General features: G+C 29.5%; 1 protein-coding gene across 3 annotated transcripts; it reads right to left on the minus strand.

Moving 5' to 3' along the window:
• Positions 1-1167: 1167 nt before the first annotated feature.
• Positions 1168-25695, minus strand: stan (Protocadherin-like wing polarity protein stan). Of its 3 annotated transcripts, XM_089221841.1 has the most exons (41): positions 24802-25694; positions 20978-21065; positions 20620-20914; positions 20266-20549; positions 19579-19807; positions 19193-19509; positions 18334-18500; positions 17762-18269; positions 17328-17454; positions 16447-16635; positions 16100-16378; positions 15836-16030; positions 15606-15777; positions 12864-13292; positions 12456-12796; positions 12205-12379; positions 11574-12148; positions 11398-11504; positions 11163-11333; positions 10928-11082; positions 10674-10840; positions 10341-10610; positions 10093-10261; positions 9881-10006; positions 9674-9819; positions 9374-9557; positions 8686-8885; positions 8367-8576; positions 8105-8291; positions 7639-7778; positions 7215-7572; positions 6986-7136; positions 6204-6345; positions 5900-6115; positions 5444-5811; positions 4981-5379; positions 4535-4890; positions 3950-4183; positions 3575-3845; positions 3238-3247; positions 1168-2258 (listed from the first exon to the last, which is right to left on the minus strand). In XM_089221841.1, the coding sequence occupies exons 1-41, from the start codon at positions 25175-25177 to the stop codon at positions 2244-2246; spliced, it is 9498 nt and encodes a 3165-aa protein (XP_089077967.1). In that variant the 5' UTR covers positions 25178-25694; the 3' UTR covers positions 1168-2243. The 3 variants fall into 3 exon arrangements, with proteins under 3 accessions (XP_089077967.1, XP_089077968.1, XP_089077966.1); XM_089221842.1 differs by lacking the exon at positions 3238-3247 and having other exon boundaries at positions 4535-4887; positions 24802-25695; XM_089221840.1 differs by lacking the exon at positions 3238-3247.
• Between the last annotated feature and the right edge of the window lie 1005 nt (positions 25696-26700).

Consider the following 26700-nt stretch of genomic DNA (forward strand, 5'->3'; position numbering starts at 1 on the left):
TATATTAATGGCTTCGACATCACATACAAAAGCTGAAGGAACACCAGTGGCGCATTTAGGGGGGGAGCAAATGTTCCAAACTGCAAATTTTTGGGGGCGACAAAAGATTTTAACTTCGGTTAACGATGTTCATGATTTTTTTAATTTTCACACCTTTTTCGAAATTGTTAAGTATTTTTATAAATATATGTTGAGCATCTAATTAGAAATAACAAAAATTATTCTATATCTAGCTAGCCACTTAAGTAATACTGAAATATCCTAATAGCCAATAGGTATATTATATTTATTATTCGACAATAGATATAATATTTTCGTTCAATGTTTATAATAAACACGACGTATTTATTGATGACGCAATGTGCATATAATATAGATTTGGGTAAAATACCTTTTAAAATATTCGGAGTACTTCAAAAAAAGTATTCCACATATTTTTTTTCTAGTATAGATAAAGTGATTTTTATTAGATTTTAATATTAAAAATATTAATTTTTTTTTCAATTCAGTCACGCAACTAGCAACTATGATCTATATCAGGGGAAGGAGAGATTAGACATTTATATATAACAGTCATACAGGCACCCATTAGTTAAGAGGACGCTACACAACCATTTGTTATCTCCCTCTCACAAGTGCATAACATTGCTAATTTACGCTCAGCAAATCATGTTTAGCTTCGTTAGTTTAAAAATTAGAGTAAATTGAACTATTATGATACTTGATGTTCAAAACATTATCTGTGTTTGAATGTGGGATTTTTACGATAGTTCGATTTTGTAGCAAATTATGCGTGTATAAAGATGCGTACCTAAATTAAAAATGCTCATAACTCACTTAAAAACCAAGTTATTGTAAAAAACCCACACTCTAACACAAATAATTTTATCACCATCAAGTTTCATAATAGGTGAATTTACTCTAATTTTTAACCTAACGGAAATCATTATCTGCTAATATTGCAAAACAACTGATTTATGATTTGTTTCATAAAATTAGTTTTTTATTGCTTAATTTAGAATTTATTTATATATACATATATATATTTGGTTTTTTTTTTGGAAAGAAGGGGAAGGAAAGAAAAATTATTTTTATACCTTAAATGTGTGACACTGAGACACACAGATTACAAACATAAAATTTATCAATAAAAACGCACAACAATAATTATTATGGAAAAAATATAATTTAAAATTTATACACACACGCGTGAATGGAAAAAAACTATATAATATATTTTATTTACATACGTCATACTTACAAATATTATTACACAATACGTCTAAATAAAACAAAAATCACAACTCTTTTGGAATGTTAAGTTTAAAAATAGGAATAAATCACAATTTCTATACTATATTTGTATAAATATCGTAAATTACGGTCATAACTATGTTAATATTGAGCACGATGTTACACGATCTTTATAAAATTTAAATATAAATATGATGATTGATGATAAAAAAAAATGTGATAATCAACATTCAGTGAATGTATTTTCGTGGAAATTAAAGATAAAACTTAGGCCTACGTATCACAAATGATTGGACCAATTCGGACAGTATGGCACTAAAAGATAAATATATATATAATAACTATATGACTATAAAAATAAATTAATCACATTCGTTAACAACGTTACGTCGATTGGAATGTTTTTAAAGATATGTGTCTATTAATTATATATTTATAATATGTGAGATGATACAACGTTTGTCTGTACAAGGTCCATGGCAGTGGAAGCGTGGCTGATTGGTTCCTGCAGAGCGGCTGTGTTACGATGACTAGAATTTGCGAGAGGTTTATTATGAAATACATAATATTATGTCACATTTAATTATCATAATATTAACAAAATTGATCGATTTTCATGTGATTAAAAACAAAAGAATACTACAACAACAATCGCAAACGCTAGTCTAAACTCTAAACTCTTATTAAAAATAACATATTAGGTATACTGTATATATAATATTACTAATTTATATAATTTAAAAAAAACCTTAAATACAAAAAAATATATATAGTAATTGAGACCAAAATATATTCATATTTATTTTACATAGAATATATATATTATAATATGTGGAGTAAAAAAGGAAGGAATAAAAATCAATATGTTAAATTACTGAAAGTGTACACTTATTATACAGGATTAAATGTTAAAGTTTGAAAGGGAAAAAAGAAAGACACCACAATTAGTTGAATTTGTACTGTATATCAAATCATGTTACACTGGAGTTTCACTCGAATCTTTCCTAAAATAAAAATAAAAAACACCAATTTAGAATGATTTTATAATAATTAAATATCTGAAGTATAGTAAGGAAAGTATCAAGATTTTGTTTTAAACAGTTATTTGAATAATTAAAAAATAAATTATAATATATTATATTTAAATAATTTCAAAAAATAAAATAAAAATGTATTACAAGTCTAAAATTTGTATCGTTTAAAATCTTAACTATTAACTGTTAAATTATAATTCATTTGTTGCTATTTTTATATTAATATCAATAATGGGAAGAATAATCTTATTATGTTTAAAAATATAATTTTTTAGTAACACAACATAAAATTGGTTAAAGGTCAAATATTTGATTTTTTTTAACAACTAACAAGAGTAAATAATTAGGTATTGAGTGGAATTAATTCTAATGTTATTCTTGCACTATATACTTGAAATTTCAATCAGTCTGCATACTGAAATATAGTCATTTATTGCATAAGCCAATTGTTAAGATTGAATAAATATAAAATATCGTCTGTTTTTAAGATTGGCGAATGAAACACAGTCTTAAACAAAATATGATATTATTGTTATAAACTGATACAGCTGATTAAGAAGTCAAGTATTTGATCAGTCTAATTCTTAATAAAAAAGTAATTCATAATTTATCAAGCAACATGAAATATTTTCCAAAATTTTCCAGTATATTTAAATATACTAACCAATCTAATAACCCTTAGAATTTTTAGTTAACAAATATATAAAAAAAAAGTAAATTTTACTAATCTTAGATAAACCATTTTTGAGCGACAACAACTGATATATTCACTTATGACTCTTTTAAAATTTAAAGAATAATACAATTTTACAACAATTGATGCTAAAATAAAGTATTATAATTTTGAAACGATTAATATCTTTAATAATTTAATACTGTAGAAACTTATAAGTTAGAAGATATAACTACATAAGTAAACGTGAGATGAGTAAAATATTTAAAGACTTACCTCTTCTTCACTGTAAGTTCCAAACACCATAGCAGCGATGCAAAAGAAGAAAATAACCGTTATAAATCAATCATTATGTTAATATTATTAAGCCTAAATTAGCTGAGTTGTGTACTTGTTAGGATGAGCAATAAACATAATTATGCTATTAGTTGATAATTAATAATTAATATAAAATGGTGTAGTCAACAAGTGTTATTTTTATAACAATTAAATACAGTTGAATACTGTGAATATTGTGAGCATGACTCTTGAGATATCACTACACCAAATTAACATCTATGCATTACAGTAATAATAAAAACTAAAAATTATTTGGATCAGGTGTTAGACTTACTCAGATTCTAGTATTTCCTGTATACCATACTCATTTGTATAACCGTGTCTTAATTGTAAATTAAGAGTAGAAGTGGAAGCATGAGTGGAAGGTGATACTGGTTGATTGTAAGCTCGAGCTGTTACAAACCTACTATCTACACTATGTAATGATCCATTCTCACTTCCCCGGTTTACCATAGGTGGTGGAATGGAAATACCATAAAGGTCGCTTCCTCTGCGATTATCACCATACAAATCTCGATAGGGTGAGTGACAATGGTCTTCTTCAGCTACAACAAAGTTATACAAGTACACAAAAACAATGAGTAATTTCCATTTTTAATTATTTTAAACTATTAAAGTAACAATGCATAATATATATTTTTAAAATTACCAGTATAAGGAAACAAGTATTTGTCTCCAAGACTTGCTTTATCATCTACATCGCAATCAGATTCTGTTTTAACCAGAGAATTGAATGTTGAGCTCTTGTGATGATAACCAAAATGTTCACTATTTAACAGTGGTGGTTCAAGAGACATTCGATTATTTATCACTGAATTGTCTTGATCAGATATTGTTGATCCTGTCCAACGATGTCGTCCAACAGCATGGTCTTCTTCTTGAACTAAATATAAATATATCATACAATTTATATTTTGAAACATGTTAATTAACATATAAGAAATTTAAACTATTTAAAATAGTAATCTTATATTAATTAGTGAATATTTATGTATATATATAATATAATAATTAAACTACATTTATGATATTAAATATTCAATAAATTAACAATCAGTTAAAAATATATATTTAACTATTAGGTACACCAAGAAAATTAATGATGATAAGTTGAAGTAATAAATAATTAAACTTTAAATTATTTATTGCTACAATGTTATACTATAAAACAGGTATATTATATTATATGGCCATAATTTTCATAAATTATATTTTATACTCTTATATATATTACCTGTTGGGTATTGTTGACTAGTCCATCGTGGAGCATATAGAGGTTTTAAATTAGGAAACAATTGTGAATTTGTAATCACATTGAGCGAAGGAGGCAATCCAGGATCTTCATTTATATTTGGTAAGAAAGGAGGAGGTCTATTTGAAGAAGCATTACTTCTGCGGCCTCTATGACGAGAAGAATCATCCTCATCGCTACTATGAGAAGAAGCTAAGTCTAAACTTCTTCCTTCACCTGAACCTTCAGAATCTGAATCTGATGTGTGTTGCGTTCGGTGAAAACTAGATGGCAAGTCTGATGTTGAATGGTCATAATTACTTGTTGTTGTTGATGTGTTCCTTAATTGAGTATCGCTTCTGAAGGAAAACATACATAAAATTAATCTTAATTGTTTTAATGATTTGCTGAAACTGGATTATATTGACAAAAAGAAAATTTTAAAATACCTATAAGGGCTACTACTCGTTTTTGTAGTAGACCGTGAAGTAGTACTGGACATAGATATACCAATTGGTCTTCTTATTCCATCTGAAGTTGTAACTCCTGTGTTGCGATATGACAAAGATGATCTAATAGTTGGAGGTGATATAGCACCAATACCAGAATCTGGTTCATTTTTTTCTGGTATTTCTTTGCCAATGAGCCGTAATGCACAATGATGTATTCCGCATCGAAGCTTTGCATTAGAATAGCATAGACCTGCTAACACAAGCCAACCTTGACAACAAACAGCAGCACACAATGTGTATGTAAGCCGAGTGTCACGTTCTGATGCTACAACCACTTCTAACAACCAAACACCAACTAGTATGGGTACACAGATCACTTGTACAACCAAAACACTTCTAAAATGTATTTAATTATAAGTAAGTGTAATTGACATAGTTGTATCTAAAAATAAATTTTTACCTTAAATTTCCATAACCAAGCACATGATCTTTTAATGTGAATGCTGCTCTGATACACAGGAGTAGAACAATTACAGTAATGGCCACAGCAAGACAGGTGGGACCAATTAAACTCCAGACAACAGATTCATAAACAGACAACCAACAAAAATAGTAATTCCCATATTGATTAATACGCACTCCAACAGATAAACTGACTATGATGGCTGGCAAAACATAACCGATACTATGGTAGAAACCCATTTGACCATGATTTACGTCTCTTAGTTCAGTTAACATTCGGTAAAGATGAAGTGAAGCTACCAAAGACCAACCAATGGTGGCTAACCACAAATAGTGCAAAGTTATTGAACAAAACTTACACCATATCTAAAAGAAAAAAAAAGAAAAATGTATTATATTAAAATTATTCACCAATAGTAAATACATAAATATTATGTTATTAAATATGGTATACCTCAAAAGTATACAGAGTTCCTCTAGTTTGAGTGGCAGCCAAATACACACATTGAGTGAGCAGTAAACACAAGGCAAAATGAGAGTATATAGAACTAGTATTGGTTCCTGCACGTACAGCAACTAATAATACGCATGTCACAATGAGAGCAATGATTGCTAATCCAAACGATATAAAAATCGAGAATAGTTCAAAATTTGAATATTCAATTATATACTATTGAAAAAAAAAATAGTAATTCACCAGTTAGATAAAAAGTTATACAGAATATAAAGTATATATCATTAAAAAAATAATTATTTACATGTTCATCAACTACATCTGTGAGGACAGCATATGTTGACAGCTGATTACATGTACAATTTATGTAAATAGGATCTTTTTTCCACCAATTGTCTTCTGGCAACTCTGTATGGCAGCCAGCTCGAGTCCATTCACCGCTTGGTCTATATAAAAAATAATAAACAATAAAATACAATCTCATAAATGTTAATTTCAACTATGTTAATAATATTTTCCATTTGAAAAAGTTGTAACATTAGAATGCAGAACTTAAAGAGTCTGATCAGTAATACACATTTTTAAAAACAAATATATTAGAGTTTATCACTTAATTTATTGAACATGTATCTTAAAATGGTAGAAGAGTAATTAAAAAAGAGACAGATATACATATATAAATCCTATTTAAACCCTTCAGTTTATATTCCTAGTATAACCTTTATCCAAATAATATATAATGTTTAAACCTATAATGATATTTGTTATGTACTGAGCATCAAAATAATATAATTAACGTGGCTTGGTGACGTTAGGTTACACATACACAAACACGTGTTACAACTTACAACCCTACCCACTTAAAAACCTACAACCAAACATACAAAAATAATCCCTACCGTACCACCCCACACCCAATGGCCTATGTTTAATATACCTAATTATAATGCAGTACAATAGTACATTTTAATTTTTGATACAAAGCGATTATTTATAGTTGTATGCTTAGAGACTATTTGTGGTTTATTGTTAAAATATTTAAGCATTTAAATGTTTTATATATATAAATTAATTATTACAACTTACACTCTAGATGTTGACCACCGTACACATTGTGGATTGGATCTCAATGTAACTGGGTCTTTATTGATCCAAATCTTTATACGAATCGGTGAATCCAAAGGCACCATGTCAGATAACTCTGAAATTTCTTTGCCATTTACTTGCCTTTGTTTTCCTAATTGAATTTAAAATTTAGCAATAACAACATTATTAATTTTTTTTTTTAATGTATATTGTATATATATAAACAAACTTTTTGGATTATTGTGATTCAGTGTTGCAACAAATGACATAACTGGTGAACCCACTTGGAGATCTACAGAATATCTCTTTAAAACAGTGTCATCGTAACGTAATGGTAACAATGCTCCAAGTGTACGATATTGTGCATAACCAACAACTGCTGCATTTTTAGAAAGTTGTCCTTTTGTAGTGGTCATTCCATGTTTTATTGGCTCAATACCCAGTAAATCGATTGGCACCATTATTTGAGTATGTTTATCAAACTTTGAAGAATCCAAAAGATAGTTGTTATATTTTGGCAAAACAACAACAGGGCTACCCATATTTTTTAAACCCAATATTTCTGAACCAGGTTTTAGACTCAAAACCTGAATTGAAACAAAAGTTGATATTAAAAATGAATAAAATGTAACAAAATAGTTGTAAATACATACTTGTATAGCTGGTTGAAGTATAGATGAGTCGGGTAAATTTACTTTCTCTTCCGTTACAGCAGAAGTAGACAAATCTGGTCGTTCATGTTCAGGTTCAAACCCAAATAGACTCTCAGCTGAAACTAAATCTAAACCAATAGCTGTAAAAAATAAATAAATATTAATGTAAAATAAAATAAAACTCTAACTAATAATTATGTAATATTATAACTAGTGCCAGCTTTATATGCTATCTACATCTATTATTTTAATTGATTTAGTGAGCCAATCTTAAATTTGCTATTAAAAAATGATCTAAAATTTTAAAAACTTATTTTATGTACTTCAATATGATAATCAAATTTATGCATTTGAATTCAGAATTTTATGGTTAGCAGCAATAGCATAATATAGTAATATACCAAATAAAATATAAGGTACATAATTTTACTGAAAAAATATTAAATTTTTAAATTAAAATATATACCAATATTAGGAGTAACTATTTCAAATGGATCTGTATAAGTATCATGTTGAGTTGTTGACAAGGTAGCAACATAGTTATTTATTGTATTCATTAAATTAAATGGTCCCTGTGATGTTACACTGTTTATGCGTTCCCAATGATCAATTTCACTTAAGTCTAACAAACGACTGGATGCCATAACTAAATTCTGGAATAAATGTTTGATTAGTAAAATTGAAAAAAGCTAAAAATATAATTTAAAAAAATTAGTAACCGCACTAACCGATATATAATCTTTATCTTGACTATGTGTCAAATTCAACCCTGCCAAAGATCCTTCATGAGATAATAAATGTTGTAAAAGTTGTTGACCAATGAGAACATCAGAACCGTGCAAGAATTGAGTAGTGTTGACTGCTTTATGAAGACTGTTAGCTCCATTTATGGCGACAAATGTAGTAACCTTAATAGATTTTGTTTGTAATCCATTTAACTAGAAGTAAATAAAAATAATATAAGGATTACTATATCTTGAAAGTATATTGATAAAATGTTAATTTATGAAATTAAATCAAAAACTTTCTCATTGACTTAATACTTACAAGTCTCTGTAGATCAACAAATGAATTTGAAGTGCAATTGAATGTGTCAGGAGATTGCCATCCATCTAAAGCATTTTGACATAAGCGTGTGGCTTTGCCTTGAGAACCAACTGGGCAGTTTTCAGTTACATGTTCACCCCATTTGGCTCTAGGCCACCAAATATTACCCGCCATACTCTTTGGACAGCCATCATAGATAACTAAAACAAATAGATTGTAATATTTTAGTTTTTGAATACATTATGTATTGAGAAAATGCTACACCCGCCAAGTGTTATATTCGTCTTATAAATGTACAATTGTCTTACAACTGTTTTGATCGAAAAAAACTGAGAAAGCTACAGTAATAACTAAGAATGAAATTTTCACCACATGAAAAAGAGAACTTTGGCTGTAAGGTAAGGTTTTTATTTTATTGATATCTGAACAACAAAGAAGTTATTCAAGTTTAAAAACACAAAAATAATAGTTTTTGAAACAATAAGAACTTTTTTTGTGATATTAAAAAAATAAAATATTTTACAGATAATGTTCTTAATTGTATTGTATATCAATTTGGAGCCTTAAGTAACACACCTAGAGTGGTTCTATTCTGCACAAAACAGTCTTTGTTATGTTCTACATTTTTAAAACAGAGACAACACTTTCAGCATCCTCTAATGAGTCTAATAGAATTTTTTTTAATTACCTTCACATCCATTTAAAGTGACTTCGGCATAGGAATTTGGACATTGGTCACACCTGCGACCTGTAACACCAGAACGACACTTACATTGGCCAGTAATTTGATCACAAGATCGATCAAAAGAACCAACATTGTAACAACCACATTCGAGACATTTATCAGAACCATAAGGAGTGTAATGATTGTCCTAAAAAAATAAGTCATAATTACAATTAAAAAACTAAATTTAATTAAATATAATGCTTAACATAATAGTGTTAATTAAAAGAATATAATTAATTTTTTTTAAATAATAAACCTTACTTTGCAATAACATTGACCAGTGGTTTTATTACAATGAGGGTTATAACCATTATCAACCATACAGTTACAAGGACCACAAACTCCTCGATAATGCCCCCACCAGCTAACAGGGCAAGACTCTTTAAGTTCATGCTCACAATAATCACCTAAAAAAAGTCAATAATCAATTTTTAAAAATAGTAAAACACTTAACTAATGATTACATACCAGTAAATGTAGTCGAATTACATTGACAACGATAACCACGAAGGCTTTTTCGGTCTTCAATGCACAGAGCATTGTTTTCGCAAGGATTAGTATCACACACACTTTCACAAGCTATTCCCACAAATCCTAAGAACAGTTATCATAGTATTTTTAGAAATGAATATCAGAGTCTATTCTATAAAATTACATTTTATAGATTTTACAATAAATACCTGTATGACATTTGCATGTATAGTTTTGCCATGAAGCTATACACTCGCTATGCTTTGGACATTTATTACCATTGCAGGGGTTATCTTGTTCGCAATTTTCACTGACACGTATCATAAGTTCAGGTATTTCCAATACAGTAGTTCCTCCGCTGTGACCAATTCGTACATCCTAAATATAACAGTGATTATTTTATTGATACCTTTAATTATAATAAAAATATTGTTAAAAAAAAAATATTCTTATTTACTTTAATACAGCCTTTGAAACCCATATTTTCATCAATATCGGTTAAGTCTTCATTGAAGTTACCTAACTGGATTTTTCCAACAAATTGCCCTTGAAGTTTGGCATTAAGAGTTTTTACAACTGAACGAATTCCGTAATCTAAAACAAATCTAACACCACCTGTATTCTGCCAAATAACTTCCAAATTATGCCAATCACCATCATTGATTTGCACACTGCTAAATACAGCTTTTTGGCCATCAACCACATAAACAATGAAACCACTTTCCAACTAAAAATGTATAAAATCGATAAGTTAAAATACTCATTAAATTAAATAACACAAACTACTAACATAAAATCTAGCAGTAGTGTTTTGTCCTATATTCACAGACATTACTGGAGAATTAGCTTTTTTAGTTTTCAATGATAATGATGTATACCATGGAAATTGAATGGTACGCAATAATGGGTTAAACGCAACAATTCCATCTCCCGAAAAACGCCAAAGAGCCTGTATGGCTACAACAACCATAATTTATACATTAATATTAAAGCATTTTAGAGATTAAAATTATAGTTGCTTTAAAAAACATATATTTTACTTACGATGACTACAGTCTTTTCCTCCCCACAATTTGGGACAGTCACATTTATATGTACCCCAATGATCTGTACAACTTCCACCATTTTTACAAGGACTCTCAACACACAAAGACTTACGTTCTGGGCATCCAATGATGGTACCATTATCAGCTACAAAACTAAAATCATACACAATTTAAAACAACCATATAATATGAATAATATTTTACTAGTATTTTGAACTATATTAAGTACAGACCTATTCAAATCAAGAAGTTTGTAGTCAATATATACATCAGCAATACATCCCATAAAGTCTTTACTTTTCACTTGAAAGCTTGTAGAGTCTGGCAATACAGGTAGTCCACCAATTTGAAGTGGGCCAGTTAGATCCAAAAAACGATGACAACTTTCTGTTAATATTTCACACCTAAAAATAAACAATAAAATAAATTATTGTTATATATTATTTCAATAATACTAGATATTATTACCTTTTATCTAGAACTTGAGTCGAAATATTAGCACAAGAATATCCAAGTTTTGACCCATATTTTACAGTCAATGGTACGTCACAATCATCTAAGCTCAGAGTAGCACTCTTAAAATTAAACATTATGTAAAAGTTATTAAAGTATATATTTCAAATTTTTAATATTTTATTACTCACTCGATTGATATAAGAAATTGAAACAGAATGCCAAAGACCATCATTTACTACACTAGTTGGTGGATAAGCTATTACATAAGTAACTTCAGATCCTAAAGAGAATGAAAACTGCATCCCACGGCCACCTTCAATGAGTTCTAAAGCAATAAAATCATGGCGTTCGTTGTATCGACCATTATATAATAACAATCCAGATTCTTCTAATGTGGAAAATTTTAAGGAAATATGTAGCCGATTTCTTTGTCTTAACGATGGAAAAGTCAAAAACGATGATTTTGGAAAGCTTCTAGAACGGAGTCTGCAAACTTCATCATAATGTTCAAAAGTGCCAGCTGGAGAACAATCATCGCATAAAAATCCACCGCTCTTTAATGGAGTACACGTGGCCCCTGAATGGCATATCCCTGGTTTACATTCATCATGATTCAAATTTATTTCACAGTTGTCGCCAGTAAAACGATGTGGGCAGATACAAGAATATCCACTTTCTTTGCTTCGGCATTGACCTCCATTTTTGCAAGGATTAGAAAAGCATAAATCAACTTCAGTGTCACACATGTAATATTTTTGACTCCCTAAAGTAAATAAATCATTAAAATTTACACAAAAAAGATTCATGACAAAGTATTACCAGTAAAACCATGAGGACATTGGCAAGCAAATGTGGTAACTGGATAAATTGGTCTAAACAAAACAGTATCACTGCTAATGAAAGATGAAGCATTACCGAACTTTAAAACTGTTAAACATAGTTCAAAATTTAAACAAGGTTCTCGAACACATAAATTATCTTCAAACGGTAAAATCTGAAATAGTTTTTTAATAATTTATTGATATTATTTTAGTTTCTAAATATAAAATTTTAAGTTCAAAAAAAATTACCTGTACAGTTGATAAACGAGTAAGTATTCCTCGATTTAAATAAACACGTTCTTGAAGAAATTGAGGAGAATAGAAAATACCATCTGGTTGTTTTGCTGAAAAACTAATATTGAGCACTCGTCCATCAACATCTGTATCGTCTTGTATACTGAATACATATATATTTTCTTTTGGACATGGAATTATAGCTGCTAATCCAGATGTAAAAAATTCCAACAGAGGAGATAAAAATGCTTCTTTGGTCATATCAGCTAATCGAACAGTTACTGAGTTAAAAAGCATTTCATCGGTGACCAATCGCACTATTAGAGTCATAGTAGCTTTAATTTCATTGACTCCATCTAAAAAGCATTAACATTAAAATAAAACAAGTACAAATGATACCAGAATAAAGTAAAAATTATTTACCAGTAACCGATATTTCCATCGAAGCAATTTTAGGTACATTGGTGTTTAACTGTGAAGATAAGGTTAGCATACCAGTTGATTCATTTAATTGTACTAGATTAGCATTATTTCCAGAGATTATTCGATAAATAAGCTTGTCTGATACATCAGCATCAAATGCAGGAACTTGGCCGAATGTTCCGGTAGGAAAGTAGTCTTTAAAGTTATTAAATATAACTTGAAAATCAGAAAGTCTAGGAGCATTGTCGTTTACATCAGTCAAGTAAATTGTCAATGGCGCATCAGAGTGTAATGGAGGTGATGATGCTCTAACTACTAATTCAAATTTTTTTTTGTTTGATTCATAGTCTAGCTCAACAGAAGTTAATAACTCAGCCTTATCAAGTCCAGGTCTTCTCAATAAAGAAAAACTGCTAGCATCATCTCCACCTACAAAACAAATTTGTTTAATCTATTATACATTTAATTTCTTTTTTTTTGGAAACCAAAATTGTTGATATTTTGGTATGCGAAATGTCAGTTTTTCTTGGAGTTCAGTTCATGCCATCAATTCATGACGTCAGTCATCCATTTCTAATATGTATTATACTATGATTTGTAGTATATTACACATTATTTATTTTATTGAATATTATTTATTAATTGTAATGGCTGTGTTGGTATTTTGTGAATTTTAGTCTACAGTACTACAGATAACATTTGTACTTAATGTGTTTGAAATGGATTAACAAATTTTAAATTTATGGTAAATCAATTTAACTAGAGAAAAAATTGCTGACATTGCTTCTCAGGGGAATTTTGTTAAAATATTATGTATGACACACTGTATAACAAAAAAGAACTTTGATGACTACAGAAAATTTGGAGAAATATATCATTGTTGTTTATAGTTATGAAAAGCATTACAACTCAGATTAAAACTAACTGTTGTTTTTTTTAAATACTACACTAACATCTGACAAGTTATAAAGCTATAAACTTGTGAATTTAGTTTCAGATATTTTAAATGTTAATTTAAATAGTCTGCAATATTAATGGAGGATTTAATTTAATTTTTCAAAAATTATACATTATTGCATTTTTATTGGATAACTTTTGAGAGTTAAAAGCTCAATGATCAAGAATAATTGTTGATTGATGGCTTGTGAGTGTGTTGGTAGGTAGATGGATGGATAGGTGGGTGGCTATCCAAGAATTGACTTGCATTTAATAATATTTGAGTTTGCAACACTACTATACTAGTGCCACTCAAAGAACGCTACATGTTGGCGCATCCAAATGACCGAGCTCCGCAGTTGGCTATATTTTAGTCGAAAATATTAAAGCCAATAGAATTTTAACCGACAATATTATAGCCAACAAATATTTCAACCGACAATATTTTATCAGACAATTATTACAGCCGACTGTATTTTAGCCGACAAATATTATAGTCGAACATATTTTAGCTGATATTTTCGGCTATTACACACACTCCCCCGCAGTTTCGTTCCCATATTTCTCTCACTCTATCAACTAGTCGCCGTAAATTCCCCAACTCGCTACGTGTGACCAGCGGCTTATATTGTGAAAGTGGTCAGATTAGATAAATTTTGGTCGCGTTCTTATGATGGCCATAGTATAATAGCAGATAGCACAAAACAATATTTTTTCATAATTAAATGAAAAAAACAAAAAACATCCTATGTTCTCAACCTGGTAACTTTAAATGTATTTATGTTATCCAAATAATAAAAACGCAACAGCAGAGATAAAGTTCTTCCCCATGCGTTGTGAATTATTTGAAATAATATTATTACAGAAAGAGTATAGTTGTCTCGTACAACATACTTTTGTTGTGTTGTACATTTACAAGATCGAAACAACACTTAAGCTATTAAGTAAGATAAAATGAATAAAATTGCATATTTAACTATTTTTTGTACATATAATAGGTATGTATTTCGTATTTTAATATTATTATTATTATTATTTTTATTGTATTTACAATATATTTAAATGCATGTAATTATGTGCTCTTATTATATTAATAAATCAACTACTTCATCAATCAATTACTATACAGAGTGTCCCATGAGGATTTACCCATTGCGATATCTCCCGAAATAATGGTGATATCGAAATTCTGGTTTTGTAATAAGACTCACAGGGATAATAACTACAATTATTTCATATTTTAATGTTTTGGTAAAAAAGTTAAAAAATACATTTTTTTATCTAATAATTTTAAAAAAAATTTAAGATAGCCATTTTGTTGAGTTTATTTTTTTAAATATTGACGTTTCAAAATTTTTATTTCATTAATTTCCCGATTTTTAATATTTTTTTTAGTTTCGAGAAAAATTGCGAATTATTTAATACCCTAATGTTATCAAACATGTGAACCGCCGCGACGCGCGTATTCCCATACAGCCGGCCGAATATTTTCCGTGTTCCTAATAGTTATAAATTTATAATCATATTTTATTTCTTCAAAACTAGAAAAACTAGAAAACATTAAAATAAATTTAAAAATGAAGTAATTGTAATTTGTAGTTCATATCCCTATGTATGTATCTTATTATAAAACCAGAATTTTGATATCTCCATTATTTCGTAAGATATTGCAATGGGTAAATCCTCGCGGGACACCCTGTATTATATAAATATTATTATTATTATTAAATAATAATATATTGGTACTTTATGATTATTAATTTAAAAATAGCATAATATATTATTCCCAGAGAATATTTAAATTACCAATAATAGAATACTGAACAATTGCATTAAGTCCTTCGTCTGGGTCTTTAGCATACAGCTCCCCAACGGTAGAACCAATTGGTGAATTTTCAGGAATATACATGACTAATTTATCAGATTCAAAAACTGGCGGAGAATCATTTACATCTTCAATACGTATAGTAACAGGAACCTATAAAAAAATTATAAATTTTAACAATAGTTTCATACTTAACACTGTATTAACTTACGGCTGTGGAGAGGGATGGTGAACCTTTATCAATGGCAAATACATGAATATTATACTGAGGAATGCTTTCTCTATCTAAAGAAGCAGCAGTTCTTAAAATTCCAGAAGTGGGATCAATAACAAAAGCTTCTACACCATCATCTAAAGCATATTTTATGCGACCATTCAAACCTGAATCTGCATCAGATGCACTAACCTATATAATTGAAATGCATTAAACACAAAATATTAATTCAATTCATGTAACAATAAAAAATAATTTTACTTGAAGGACACTTGTGCCAATAATAGCATCTTCAGAGACTGAACCATAATATGATGCATTGAAAAATTGTGGCGCGTTATCATTGATATCAGTGATTGAAATCTCTACATCAGTGGTATCTGAAAGTGGAGGATTACCGCCATCTCTAGCTGTAACTGTGAGTAAATATCCACTTTGTACTTCACGGTCTAATGCTTTTGTTGTGACAATAGCACCACTTTGAGCATTGATGGTAAACTCAGAAGCATCACCATAGCCACTTGCTAAAGAATAAGTAATCTAAAAAAGGCATGATATATAAAACAACACATAAGTAAGAATATTTCTCGAACTATTGAATTACTTACTAAAGCATTTTGACCAACATCGCCATCAGTGGCAGAAACAACAAGAACTGTAGAGCCAACTGGAGCATCTTCATAAATACTAGCAGTATATGGTGCATTATCAAAGATTGGAGCAAAATTATTAGCATCAGTAACATTGACATAAATTGTAGCAGTATCAGATAAGCCACCTGAATCTGTGGCTGTTACCTATATTTTTAAAACAATAAATATTATAATATACCTAACACTATACATTACATATAAATACATTACACGTTTACTATTCAAAATACATAGGTATACCTATCTATTATTTTAATAAAAAAAAATCAACAAAAGATAGATTTAAAATCATTTCTAGTTCTTCTTTAAAAGTGCTATAAAAATATTTAAAATGATCATATTATTTATTTCCAACTAATAATTCAATAATAGAATCTATCTATATAAATATAAAAATGGATTTCTATCAGTCTGTCTTTTATGCATTCCTAAACAGCTGGACTGAACGCAACAAAATTTGATACAGAGATATATTAGACCTATTGGCAGAAGACAGGTTTAGTTAAAAAGTGATTGACAGATATTTTGATATTTATGTATAATATAATTAAAATGACAAAAATTGGAAATTTTCAAGTCAATGGCTGTGGGGAAGTAAGAGTTCATAATATAATAATAAATCTATCATCATATCATCTTTAATTGTTTGTTTCTTATTCTTAAGAGAAGTTTAAAATTATCCAAAAATATTGAAGGGCCAAATAAGTTAATGAAATCTTGTCATTGTGTCAATATGGAAAAAGTAAATTTTTTATATTAAAATCCTACTATACACAAATTATATTTTTTCTATGCTATATTATCAAATAGTTAAGCTTATAATATCAAATACTTACCGATAGAATAAAACGCTTTTCTTGTTTATAATCTAATGGTTGAGCAATAGTTACTAAACCTTTACCACTATGAGTAGCAATTGCAAATCTTCCTCTCAAGTTTCCACTGACTATTTCATAATGCAATCTGTTATAATGAAAAAATACAAAACTTTTTAGTATAAATAAAGCTTAGTTTGATAAGTGGCTCATAGTATATGACACATGTTATACAAGTAGCCAATTGACTCCGTGACTATATCGGTTGAAAAAAGGATTCTACGTATAAAAATGAAAATGTATTCATGATATTCAAGTGAATTAGCCATAGATATTCCAATTAAGTGTTTACTGCACGTAAATGTGTAAATGTGGTTATGGGGGTAATGTCACCATTATCCATCAACTGAGGCACTCGACATGATAATAATTACTAATAGCATCAATAACTATACCTTGGGTTTTCATCTGGATCAGTAGCCATGACAGTTGTGAGTGGCGTTCCTGGAGGCGAGTCTTCACTAATTATAACATCGTATTGTTTTGGATTGAAAATAGGTTCATTGTCATTAACATCTTGAATGGTAACCACAACACTAGCTGTAGCTGATTTGGGTGGATCACCTCCATCTTCGGCCACAACTTGAAACTGGTATTTCGGATTAGTTTCTCGATCTAATAGGTGAGTAGTATAAACCCAACCACTCTTTTCATCAACGGTAATCGGTAAGTTCTCGGCTAAGGTACCCTCAGAGTCTCTTGGAAAAATGCGATACTTTAAAGCAGCATTCTCTCCTTCATCTGCATCATATGCTTGCACTCTTACAATACTATATCCAACAGCAACATTTTCTAATACAGATTCTTGAAAAAGTGAAGTGTAAAATCTAGGAGGATTATCATTAACATCTTTTACATTCACTAGTAGTTGAGTAGTATTAGAACGACTTGGATTTCCACCATCTGTTAAAACAACATGTTAATTACAATATAAATTTAAACTATTATTCTTAGATTAAGTGTATACCTTGAGCTCTAATCATTAATCGGTAACTTCGCATTGCTTCATAGTCTAATGATTTGACTAATGAAACTTCTCCATTTTGACTATCAATAGAAAATTGTCCTTGTGTATTACCACCAATTATAGCATATCTCACAACTGCATTCAAACCCTGATCAGCATCAGTAGCTCTACAATTATAATATATTTTCAAATATTAAATGGAAGCTTAAGAAATATTTTTCATTGTAATTATCAAAATTTACCATTTTTTAAACAAGATTTAAAAAAAATATCATCAACTATTTAAATCTTGATAAATACTAACTAAATCTTGAATATTAAATATGTGTTGACAGTTAGTCTCAGATTACACAACAACGTCTTATTTTTTTAGTTTCAACAGTCAAACATATTTATAACATAATCATTTTTGGGATATCAATTTTAATTAACAAAATTGACAAAATGGTCTATAGAGAATTAATATCCATGATGCCACAAATGTACCTATAATTCTTCAAGAATATTTTTGTATAACTGATTGTTTTTGATTTCAAAACTAAAAATATAATTTATCATCTTTGTGTTTTCATAAGTTCTTGAACTATATTGTACATCTTAGTAAATAAATGAAGTAAAACAACAGTTTCTATATTTTTATTACAAAAATAATTTTTTTATTGTTATTTAATAAGTCAAAAGATAAATTTTCCCCGGTTTGTGAAAAACTATTTCAACTAAAAATAAAAACAAGGTAATATTATAAACCACTAAATACTATTCACTTTTCCCATTCAGTCAGTATAAGTACTTCTGGAATTAAAAAATATTAAAACTAGAACATTTTTATGTTAGTTAATTGTGTAAAACTGAAACTTACTTAATTGTGGAGATAACTGGTCTTTGGTTTGGATTAAGATCTTCAGGAACATTAGCTGTGTAAGCCCGTTCAGAAAATTGTGGATAGTTATCATTGTCATCTAATACTTTAACTACCAATGAAGCAATTGCTGAACGTCTTGGTGATGGTGGTGCTGCTTGATCACTTGCTTTAACCATGACTGTGTAAACTTCACATACTTCCCTATCCAAATTTCGCCTTACACTAACTACACCACTGCGAAGATCAATTCCAAAAGTTTCGTCTGAACTAGAGTTTATTCCACCTCCTGATATACTTTCAATAGAATATTCAATCTGAAAAAAAAAAATTAAATGAAAACAAATATTTATCAGTCTTATTAATTTATATTTATTAAACCATACTTGAGAGTTGATTCCAATGTCTAAATCTGTTGCTCGTATGGTAATAATTGTAGTTCCAACAGAAACAGATTCCCTCACAGAAGCTTCATACATGCCAGAAGCAGATTCAAAAACTGGTGAGTGGTCGTTGGCATCCACAACATTTACTTGAAGGGTTGTAGTTGCTGTAGATGGGTGAGATGATGTATCTATAGCAATTACACGTAAATAATGAACGTCCATGAATTCTCTGAAAAAATTAAATTATAATATTATTGCTAGGTGTACTAACTAGCATTTTACTAGTCATTCATTTTTATAAAAATAATTAAATTGCATTAAGAATTAGATCAAACTTGATTTTTTTTTATTAAGAAGTGAACTGGTAAGATATTAGTTTTAAACAACATACGAATATAGACAATTAACTAAAAAAAGTTTTATTTTTTGACTATACATAGCCACCTAACCAAAAATAAAATGTATATGATTGTAACAAATTTTATTACATTTGCTTTTAAAAATGAAATTTGAGTATTTTAAACAGTTTTTCGTGGAATTTTTAAATTATCGATGTGAAAAATTATTGTTAATTTATTCATTATTACATCAAAAAAATTATTGAGGATAAACAACTACCATATTAAGTATAAAACAGTTCAACAAATTTGATTACATGACATGACATAACATTAACTGATTACATACCTATCTAATGACACCAATGTTGTGACTAAACCCGAATTCGAATCAATGGTAAACATTGCATGTGACCTGGTATCGATAATTGGACTCATCTGATACTCAATTGGATTATTATTAGGAGGCATACTTCTTGCATGAACACTACAAACAATTGTACCAGATGGAAGTTCTTCAGTTACACTAGCAACATATAGACTTCTTTCGAACTGTAGTCCACTATCAGCCATCTCTACTTCTCTTCGTACACGTCCAGTTTCAGTTAAACTTCGTTTATGCCATAAAATCATCTAGATATTGGTAAATAAACATTAATAAAGAAAAAAACAATAACTTTATTTATTAACTAAAAAAAAATACCTTAATATAATGTTCTGAAGGTGATACAATTTCACTATTCACATCACATTCATAAGAAATCATAACAATAATAGACATTGGATCAAGCGTCGAACAAAAGTTTTCAGCTACCACGAGATCGCCACTTTTTGACTCTATATTAAATCTATTGTCACTAATATCCAGATACCGTATTTTGCAGTCATTATATACACTTTGAGGAATCACAGAAGGTCCAAGAGGTGCAACAAATTCACTTTGCCGCCAACATTTTTTATTCACTTCGTCCATTGAAACACCAGTGCCAAATTTAAGACTATAGATTATGTATATAGTTAATAATGACAGGTTAATTTTTAGTACAAAATTGTTTACTTACTTCAACACTGATAAAACCACTGAGACCAATGTTTTGCTAGACCATTTTTTGGCAAGTTCAATACGAGTGTTTAATAGTGAGTCTATTTCTAAAAGAAAATACATTAATATTTTATTAGATTTTATGATGGATATTTTATAAAAATGAATTATACCAATGTATTATTTATACCTAGGTATAACATCACAAATATCAAAGTTAAACAAAGATAAAAGTGCCTACCTTACTTATTATATTCTAGATTATAAAATCAATTCAAGCGCGAGTTCAGACATTAATTTTAAATACTTAAATGGCCATAGGCACAAATAGGGGAGGGGGATTATAGGATATTAGCACCTCCAATTTTAAAATTAGCACCCTCAAATGTATGATGTATTATGTATCAAAAACTTCTCCTGACAAAAAAAAAAAAAAAAAATTAAAATGGGAAAATTCATAGCTTTAGAAGTTTAGCACCATTAGTTTGTTTTTTTTTTTATTGAAATTGTGCCTATGTAAATGGCGTAAAAATAATATCTTGATCAAGAAAAATATCAAATTTAAAACAACCGGTTAGGTTAGGGCTGCAGTTGTTGGCTATATTCCTTAGAATTAAAGTATTAGGTAGGTTCCAAAAGGTTGCCATATGTTCCTTTTTGCCTGAGTTTAAAGCAGTTTTGAATATAGTGTCCTGTTGTCCCAATAAAGTGTTCTGGGGCAGTCATTATCCACAAATCAAACTCAATTATTCATGTTAAAATTTTTTATTATATATTAAATTAAACATTTCTAGAAGAAAACAATATTGTTTTGATTGACAATAAAATAATCAAGTTGATTGACTGAAAAAATCTATTTAAAAATTATTTTGCTGACGTGGTGATGACAGTTAATACTGAATATGAACATAAACATTGTTTTCCTGCTCCCCTCAATAATTTTTATAGTCAGTTTGGTAATGATATATGATAATTTTGTCACTATTTCACTAACTCATTTCGTTTTGTAACATAAAAGTTAGTTTTTGCCTTAAAATTTCAAAAGTATATTATAATGTGCTGACCATTGTGAATGGTATTCTAGTTACAAAAAAATAGTGTTTTAAAACTGATTGATTGGGAGGAACAGTAGGATTTTTTCCATAAAAATTATATAAAAAATGTTTGTTCTGGTCGGGGTTCTGGTTTAAGTAAAATAAAATAAGGCAACCTTATTCAAATATTACATTTACCTAACAGTGGCACACACAGGGATGCTAGAGCCTAAAGCCTCCTCCCCTAAAAAAAATAAATAAATTAAAAATAAAAACAATATTTTTTTATAATTTATTTTTTTATTTTATTTTAAATTATTTTATATTTGCAAGCTATGAGTGTCATTAATGAATGATTTCTCTATACATGTTAATGCATTACTGTAATTTAAAATTATACTCAGAACACATATACTTATTATGCCAACAGGTATAGATTGTATATTTTCAAATAAAAAAAAAAATTAATTTTACCTATACCTATAATTTTATGTTTTATTAAATATATTATTATAACAATGATGAATGATTTTTTTTTTCAAATTTGATTATTATATCAGATGTTGTACCTAAAATTGTTTGAAGTTGACCACTTAAACCTCAACTAAAACGAAAATTTCCAAACTTGAAATTTATTTTCTTTAAATGTTTAACTTTTGGATAACAAAGAAATTCAACATGGAATACGTCGTGGAATAGGTATCCTATGCTGGGCGAATAAATGATACGGGTTCGGGTGGCAGTATTGTGCTAAACAGTTCCCACCCGTTCCCAGTTTCAAGAAGGAAAAAAAAAAAAAAGGTATCCTATACTGATGAGTGATGAGGAATTAATCCAATATAAAACCAGAACATAATGAAATATTATCCATTATAAAATTTTATACTTATCTCAATAATAAACATTTTGGTGAAATCAGAATTTGCCTATCATAGGTAATTACTTTTTATGTTATTGTTAATAAACTACATAAAACTAAAATAATAAGAAATTAAAAATAATAATAAAAAAAAAATACCCCCGAGGAGGCATATTTTTTTTAACACGTTCAATGCCATTGTCAACGGGTATTCGACATTGGTAACATAACTTGGGTCACTTTTGTCAAAAGTATGTAATTGTGACGCAGGCTCTGCGAAGAAAACACTAGCGGAGCTAAACGTGTTAACCAATTTCTTCAATTTCTTCCAAACTAAAAAATATAATTTAGTTCCAAAAACTTATTTATGTTATTACTCTTAGAATAAAAAAAGTCAAAAAATTAAATTTTGAGTTTCTCAAATAAAATGCAAATGTTTTTATTTTTTTATTTTTAAGTGTTTCTGACATACAAGGTCATCAAACTTATTGATATAATAAAAAAAATTTTAACATCATGAAGTTGTTAGGCGTAAATTAATTACAATTGCAAATGTTTGAAATAACTTTACTCGTAACTTTATAATTCAGTTTTATGTGGTTTATTAACAATAAGATAAAAATTTAGTAAGAAAGGCAAATTCTGATTTAATCAAAATGTTGAGCATAAAAATACAAGCATTTCTAAAAAAAAAATCATAAAAATTAAATAAAAATTTTGTATTTTAAATTCAAAAACATGATTTTGGAAAAAACTGAATATTTTGAAGTTTTTTGGCCATTACTTCCAAAATAAGTTTGACCAGCTTTTTTTGAAAGTATCATCAAATTAGGCATGCAAAAACACACATTTTTAAGACAACAAATTCCAAAAAATCGCTTGGGAGCTAAACAGCATTTATGCTCACAAATGTACCTACCTAATTTAAACATATGTCATAATTTGTTTTGTTTTTGATCATAAATAAATACCTATGTAATATACAAATTAAATTTCACATTTTTATGATATTTTTATTAAACAATTTCATATTTTTTTTAACTTTGAGGATTGGAATTAAAAAAAAAAAATTACAGTTAAATAAGAAAGTACATGAATAACCAATTTTTAATGTTTCTTAGTACAGTTGACTAACAAAATATTATTTTTTTTTCCATAAATTATTTTATAATTTTTATCCAATAACTGTTTGAATATGTAAATACTTAACTACACCACAGTCCACAAGACACAATTTTTAATATAAGTTAGATGTATTTCAGTTAAACTGGTAAAATGTTAATAGCCATTGAATATGAAAAGTAGGTAGCAAACTTCAGCCAATATTATAAGCCATACAAAATAATAATAATAAATGTGCCAATATAGCAAGGTTTGTAGCATTCGTTTATAGCAACCACTGATCTACTGATTCATTGAAAATTATTTTTTTATAAAAAAAAAATGATTATTGAAAATTGGTGGTGCCTGCCTAATTATTTACTTGTATAAACTTGTGTTAATTGTGTGAGAAGAAAGTAAGAAAATGTTTAAGCCTTCCTCCTGCCCCCAAACAAAGATGCCTGAACTATAATATAGATACTTCCTCTAAAAGGCTAGAATATTTGATTAGGCAAATTATTACTTCTGCATTTTTTGGGTTTCAAATTATACTAACCTAATTTCGAGCCCAATCCGTACAAATAAATCATCAGAATGCAGTCATTAAGTATTTACATTAACAATAATGATAATAAATGTGAATAATGAATAAACTACAAACTATTTACTCATCAGTATTACTGTGCACGCTATCCTCAAGATAATATAACAGACTTTCAAGAATATAGTTTTAGACAAATTTTTCAAATTCAAAAAGGTACCTAAGCTATTACTAAATTCATAAGATACAACATACTTTTATAGACAAATATGCAAATACTTAGTCACCTAGAACAGAGCAGGACTTACTATTTTTTTCGCACCCCTTAATGACCATTCTCAAAGGCACGGACATGTATTCCAGCGTGTCATTTGAAGTAGAGTCCACATAGAACGTAAACACATCTGGATACTTGAAACCGTCGCATTCCAAAGGCCGTTCAAGTATAACCGATCCAGTGTAGTGGTCGACACGCAACAGTTTAGAGACAAAGTCACCGCTCTTCTCCGAGTTCAACACATACCGTCTGGCCGGCCGGTCGTAGAAGGGTATGCCACCATCAAACAGCACCAACCCCGGTGAGTCAGTGTCGGATACCACCAACAAGTATCCGAATGCGGTCCGGACCAGCAGCAGCAGCAGCAGCAAGCATACCGCGACATGATTGTGCATCAAGACTAGCATCGCGCCCTTCGACAAGTCGGACAGTACGATACACCTGCTTTTGGACAACTCGCCTCCATAGTCAAATGGTAGAATGTGTAAGACAACCGATCCGTTCGGTCGTCAAGAATATTATATTATTTAGTAACTGGTGTCAGAGCGGAAAAAAATCACTTATCACTCCAGCCGGACGACCGACGACGAGAAAACGGCGGGCGAACTATTAAAGTCGAACGGTTGGCGGGCGCACTTAATTCAATATTTCTATCGTCACAAAATGTGTCCAAGTATATTTCAGAAAAAGAACAAACGCTCACAAAATATAAAAGTACCTATCGTCTGCAGGACGCCATTGTGTTTTTAAATCCAGAAAACGAAAACGAGTAACGGCAGCCGCGGACACCACGAAACGATTTCCCTTCACCCGCACGACGTGAACGAGAACAACAAACTGAACAAAAAGCGTCCGACTACGATGCCGGGACGCTCCACTCGTGTGCCACAGACGCGCCAATGACCGACGGCGTAGAACGTTACCTATTGAAGTTTTACGTTCGTACCACTCTACTACTACTATTACTACTACTACTGCTACAACCGCAGTACCTCCGTCCACCACCGAACCCCTCCCGCCCACGCGCCGGTCGAAACTAGTAATCAATCGGCGGGCCAGGGGTTCCAAACGTGTCCGGCGGAATTTCATAACGTGTTATTAGAATACAAACAATACAATAGTATTATGTAGTTATAGACAGTTATAGTAGTTATACTAGTTATGTTCTAGCGTTAGACAAATTTAGACCGTTCTATTATTATTTCTATTATTTTTATTATTGATAATTTACATTTTTTTTATGTTCACCATTCACGTTTGACGCCTAGGTACCTATATCTACTATACCATCTACTCTGTCATATTGTATATTTGCACTATTATTACAATATTACCTAATTATATCAAACTGTTGTAAAAAGTGAACCGTATACAGCACATCTTGAGAACGATGTAAAAGCCGCCAGCCAGCCGAACGCGTGTCGCGAATCGTGAAAAATGTTACGTTCGTGGTGCACGCGATACATCTATTAACCGCGTGTTGACTTATACCTATATAGTATAATATAATATAATACTAAACATTAAAAATATAAAATGAGTAATAATATTATTCGTTCTTCGATTCTTCACTCTCATAGTCACCTACAGCCGAATTTTATATAACATACCTATATTATTTATAATTTTTTCTTAATTCTTCAAAACGTTCTGCTGCTGCTACGGGGCATTATACATTTATATACGCATACCTATATAGGTATAATAGGTTATAATAATAACATATAGGTAGCCGAAACGAATTTTGTTCTCGACAGGTGACTAAATAGTCTAGTGGTGCACTGTACACTAGCTGGTGCTATAGGAATCGAATGATTTCGCTTATGTCGATCAATTTTGTTCATAATTACTACGATATACAAAACAACAAAACAAATTTAAATGATTTTGCGCTTAAAATGCGTGGATATTTACCTACACACTAGTACAC

The sequence above is a fragment of the Diuraphis noxia genome, unplaced genomic scaffold (assembly GCF_037042655.1).
Source record: "Diuraphis noxia isolate RWA-SAM2 unplaced genomic scaffold, SU_Dnox_SAM2 contig0003, whole genome shotgun sequence".
Classification (NCBI taxonomy): Eukaryota; Metazoa; Arthropoda; class Insecta; order Hemiptera; family Aphididae; genus Diuraphis; species Diuraphis noxia.

Excerpts from the sequence above, each read along its gene's own strand:
- stan (XM_089221840.1), bottom strand. The coding sequence starts at position 25,177 with ATGCTAGTCTTGATGCACAATCATGTCGCGGTATGCTTGCTGCTGCTG. Across the intron at positions 13,293-15,605 it reads TGTTCAGTATTCTATTATTG|GTGGAGATGATGCTAGCAGT; the intron begins GTAATTTAAATA and ends TTTGTTTTGTAG. Across the intron at positions 5,380-5,443 it reads CTTGGTTATGGAAATTTAAG|AAGTGTTTTGGTTGTACAAG; the intron begins GTAAAAATTTAT and ends AATACATTTTAG.